General features: G+C 38.6%; 1 protein-coding gene across 1 annotated transcript; it reads left to right on the forward strand.

Moving 5' to 3' along the window:
* The first annotated feature begins 1662 nt into the window (after nt 1–1662).
* Nucleotides 1663–2160, forward strand: LOC149028936 (uncharacterized). Its single transcript, XM_089136418.1, has 2 exons — nt 1663–1758; nt 2029–2160. The coding sequence occupies exons 1-2, from the start codon at nt 1663–1665 to the stop codon at nt 2158–2160; spliced, it is 228 nt and encodes a 75-aa protein (XP_088992544.1).
* The last annotated feature ends 3282 nt before the right edge of the window (nt 2161–5442 follow it).

The raw sequence follows: 5442 nt of genomic DNA on the forward strand, positions 1-5442 counted from the left end.
AAAGAGCCAAGGTAGACACGCGGGATAAGGTTTATTCTAGGCCTAAAGGTCTTCCTACCCATAGGCGATTTGTTCAATCGCAAAGGAAAAATAGGTGGGTGATTTATTCATCTTAAGAGAACAAAAATCACAAGATGGGTTGATAGGTGCCCATCTGGCAATGACAAATTTTACAGAGAGACCATTATTTAAAAGGCACCAAAAGAAGACTTTATACCAAGAAAGAGTTATAAATTTCCAAAAATGTCGCCACCATTTTTAAACAAGTTTGGAAATAGGCGGACAAGGAAGGAAAAGCAAATGAGTTGCTTTCTTTGTCGAAAACTTCCCAATTTTAGATAGAGAGAGAACCACCAACTATTAGGGTTTTGAGAGATAGATTTTTGAACTTTGTCCACAAAGTGAGGGAGATTGGGGGAAAGGGATGAGATATCCCATCTCAAATTGGTTATTAACAAAGAAACTAGGGTCTTGGGTTGAGAATGAAATCTAATGGGATGGTATGAGAGGGTATATTTTTGACCCAAGGGTTAAAACCAAAGAAAGTCTAATGATATTTCTGTACTTGTCACGAAAGCATTATTTCCCTTTCTTGTGCCCGGTGCTTGCCCCTGAAAGTGTGCAAGGGACCAATGGGAACTTATGCGAAAGCATTTCAAAAGGCGAAGGAAGGGGAACTTCGATCCAAGCTCACTCTCTCACTACTGTATGAAACCCTAAGGACCAAGTTGCTTTTTGAGGCAGAGAGCCTCTCTCTTTCCGCCTCTTCTTCTCCTCCTCTCTCCGCCTTTTCTTCTTCTTCTTTATCTTCCTCATTTCTCCTATCTCCTCTTCACTTCTCTGAACTCTTTCTCCTTTCTCCTTCTTCCTCTTTCTACTTTCTCAACTGTTTTCCTTTTCCTTTTCCCTATTTCTTGTAGATGCCTGCTTTGGAAGCAACTCCCTTGAACTGGAAGTTTTTATGTTGCGTGCCCCTACTGTAGCCTTTGTACTGCTGCTTGTTGTCACCATCGTAGCTTTTGTGACTTACTTAGCCAAAGCCTCTACCCCAACATCATCGTGCCACAGATCTAGCAAAGGAAAAGTCATCGCTGTTGAATCACGAAGTCAAGTGGCAGAACTTCCTTGCACGTCTGACTACCCACTTGATCTATTAGTTGTTCAAGATGTAGCTGCTCTGCCCTTTGTGGTGTGTTATCTCTCCACCCCTGTGGCGTGTTTTTACCTATTTGGGTGTTTGTGATTGAAGATGTGTTTTTCACATCTTTTAAGCTTATTAGTTGCATTGTATTTATAGCTTTATTTCGAAGGTTTGATTGGGTTTGACCTATACCTTAGCTTGAATGACCCTGTCTATAGCATGTGTGACAGTTTTGTCGAATTTCACTCCTTGGTTTCGAAGGTTTCTATTCGAGCCTTGTATTTCCATGCTTCTATCATTCTAGGTTGGACGAGATTGAGTATGAGAAGAGAAAAGCTGCTCAAGATTGTCTTCCATCAACGACAAAGAAGCTGATAGTAGAGTTTAATGGTGCTACAAAGCTGTTTGATACGGCTGATCATCCTAAAAGTAGCCAGCAAGGAGCTAGGGGAAATAAGAGGAAAGAGTCTTCATATTTTTGAAGGTTGGAACCCAAAAGGGTAAAATTGAATTCAGCTTCAATGGCACTTGCACCTCTACCACCACTAGTTCCACCCATGATCCCTCCAGAGCTTATGAATGAGATTACAAGGCTTGGCGGTGAAGATGTGGGATTGGTGATAAGGAAACGACTACTTTAAACTGATTTAAGTAGGTCTCATGATCGTCTATCTATCCTAGAAAACCAAGCAAAGCTATTTGCAGAAACCTTAATAGAAGAAGAGAAGGGTAAAGTTTGCAATGGAATCCCTATAGAAGTAGAAGTCTTGGTATGGGTCATCAGAGACGATGAGCCTGAGCCTCAGAAATGGAAATAGAAATTGCAATTCCTTCGGTGGAGTATGAACAACACTTGCATTTTCGTACTACGTACGCGATGGTGGCAGTTGGTGGAAGCGCACCACTTTCAAGTTGGTGATGAAATCCAAGTTTGGTCCTTCAGAGGATTAAACAATGGAGGAGATGAGAAAAAGCTTTGTTCTGCAATTAATGTCCGTCGTGATGGGAGAAATAGCTAGTTCATACGTTGAGTATGGCTTATGCTTCACATTGTGTTAGCCTTTGGAGGGCTCATGAATACTAGTAAGGACGCACGTGCAGATGCATGTGTGGTTTATTCATGTCGATTTAGCATTAGAGTGGCAGAGTCCTTGTGCTGGATTACCCTTTCGGTTGAGCCCAACCAGCTGGTTTTTATGTTCCGTAAGAAGTTTTTATGTAAGTCAGTATGTATGTAAGTGATGAAATATATTTGTTTATATTTAGGTAGGGAAATTAATGTAGTATATTTTTTTTACCTTCTTTGGCTATTTTATTGCTTCTTTTGACTAAGTTGATAATGATTGGTCAGTAATCTTGCAAACAATTATTTGATGAGTGTGATGAGTAATATGTAGTTATGTTTATAGTAATCCTGAAAACACTATTTTTGATATTTATGAAATTTTGATTTTTGTATGTTTATGTGTTGATAAATATTTTATGTTTAACCAAAAAGAAGATAAATATTTTATGTGTTTAGTATTTTCCCTATGACTATTATTTTGGCACATATGTGCTATACTCGTGATACATGTGTCCTTCAGTAACATACCAGTTCTCCATCAGCAGCTTCTCTTGATTAACATCTAATTTAAATAAATAAATGTAAGTAAAAAACTCCTACAAGTGGGTTGGAGCAACAGAGATAGTGTCATATTTGCTTTTTATGTGAACCCTAGCGACCGGGGTGAGAGGCGCTGCACACGGCATTCGATGTCGTTGTCAAGGCTGGTTTGGGAGCAGTTGAGGATGCAATAGGTGAAGAGGGACGTAGGATTCGGTCATTCATCACTGGAGCATCTAGGTTTTGAATGGGAAAGTGAAGTGAGATCTTGGAAGCGTAGATCTGAGCCCAACCACCTCCTCTTCTTGGTCTTCCTCTTCAGCACTCCATGACTTCATCAAGGTAGAAGACATGCGTGTAAGGATCCCGCTTCTTTGACAAAATCCTAGGCAGCAGCCACAATGGAGCAAATCTGACTCATACAATTGTTTTCAACATAAGGACAGCAATCACAATTGTATCGTATACAGAGATGCTTCCTCCTCCTCTTCTTCAGTTTCCTGTTCAGCACTCCATGAGTTCATCAAGGTAGAAGACTCAATATGTTGTGTTTTGATTCTTGTTTTAGTACCCTCTTTGTTAATGGGTTTTGTCGTTGCTGTGTGGAGGTACTCGTTTGGGAGTCACATCTCGATTTGAGATGGGGTTTTTTCATGAGTTGTTTATCGGTTTACCTTTATGTTCTCTTTCGTTTGGCTTTGGGGGTTTGGAAGTGAGTGAGGCATGGCGGTTTAACCTTTGCCTCTATTTTTTTCTTCCTTGCACTAATTGGTAATTTTAGCTTCTTTTGTTTTACCTTTTTAAGTTATTTCGTCGCAACTGGAAACCAGTGTTTACCATTTATCTCCCTTTTTCAATCTATGTTTATCGTTGGTTGGATTCAGGGTGCTTGATGATATAATGCCAGAGCAACGTCCACAAATTTCAAACCTTGATTTTTATACTTGTTAATCAACGCTTCAACAGTGAGACATTTTTTTTTGTTTGGTTTACCTTTTCTATTTGAGTTGAATGGATGTATGTGGAGGTTGTTTTTCTAAGATTGATGAGTAGTTTTAACTTGTTACTTTTTGGCTAAATTTTGATGACTCACATTTGTTGGTTAGGATTTTACTGTTGTATGTTGTAATTTTTGTAATTTTATTTGAAAATTCAAACAATTTATTTTCCTAAAGGTTAAGTCTTTTCCTAAAAGACACCTAAATGGCCAATAGGTGTCTTTGCTAACAAACATGCCTTAAGGGGAGAGGTTTGTTCTTTAGGAGACAACCTTTGGTGGTGTCTCTTACTTTTTTATATAAAGGTGGGATATGTTTTGTTTTTATCGGGCAAAAATGTTTTTGAGAAGCATTGGTTTTCTTTAAGTTGTGTCATAGAAAGCGAATTGGTGAATATAGCTTTATGGATCCCTTAGTCCATCAACTACGGGGTGCACCGTCTATGATGGAGGGGTTGACTGGTCTTAGGGGTGAAAATGCACTTAGACCCGTGTGCACTATTTGGGGCGTTTAAATACCTTAAAGAAAGTGTTGTTACCGGCACATTTCAACTCCGTCAATTTTTGTTTATCAAGATGGATGTACGTAACAAAGCTTTCGAAAAGGGTTTTGTTCATGCCATTTGAATCAAGATAAGTTTTCTAATTCTGCTTTATTTGTCTTATATGATTGCCTGTGGTATTATATTTCCAACAATTTTAAGGTATTTAAACCTCGTGTAAAACAAACAAATGTTGGATTTGATTATTGGGCAAGTTGCGTCTTGGTTCCTTTACTGCTGGCTGAGGGTCTGAGAGGTTTTTAAGAGGACTGCAAATCCATCTCTAATTGAAGATGGAGGCGTATAGAAATCCTTATGATTCTTATTAATATTTTATGGCCATCTCTCCACTTAGAACCTTTTGCAGACATCCTAATACTTCTTGAAGCATTAAAAACCATTATGGTGCACTTAAGAGTTTTCTGATTGTATCATCAGATTTTGAAAATTTTCCAGGAAAGGAGAGGAATGAGGTTGTGAGATCAAACCCACTTCTTCTCTTTTCGTCTGTATCTTTCCGAGGAATCACTATCTTCTTTTCGATCTCCCTTTTGTATGCCTCATTGTCTTTGATTCGAACTCTTCGGATTCATCTGGTGCCATATAACAAGGTTGTTGGCTGAAACACTCTTTCTGATTAGTGTTGTTTTTGCTTTTGTGATTTTCTTTTGACAACAGAGGCATAGCCAAAAGTTACAGAAGAGGTTCTGTTCTTTAAGGAGAATAATAAAGAGCCCTCCATTGGTGACCTCCTTAAATCCACTAACAATTTTGACAAACATAATTGGATGTGGTGGGTTTTACATGCATGGAATTGACCGGCTATTAATCTACTCATTAGTACCGGGTCACAAACACCTAACCAAAGGCTTTAAAAGATCTCTGCAGGAACATTTTTGTGCAGGAGTTTTGGCTTTGAGACTTGAGCAGACTAAAGAAAGAAAGAAAAAACATTAACTTGTTTTGTGGCGACAGTTAAATTCATGTTCATGCGTTCTACCCGTATTGCTTGGATCTTTATGATGTTTAAATGGGATTTTGCTTGAGAGCAGTACCTACGTGGCACTGCTCCAAGCAGTGAACAGTTAGATTAAAAGAATTTTCGAATAATTGAATCTTGATCGTTAAATATTACTACATGCAAAATCCATCCACT

The sequence above is a fragment of the Hakea prostrata genome, chromosome 1 (genome assembly GCF_041222555.1).
Source record: "Hakea prostrata isolate BN-2017 chromosome 1, UWA_Hpros_2, whole genome shotgun sequence".
Lineage (NCBI taxonomy): Eukaryota > Viridiplantae > Streptophyta > Magnoliopsida > Proteales > Proteaceae > Hakea > Hakea prostrata.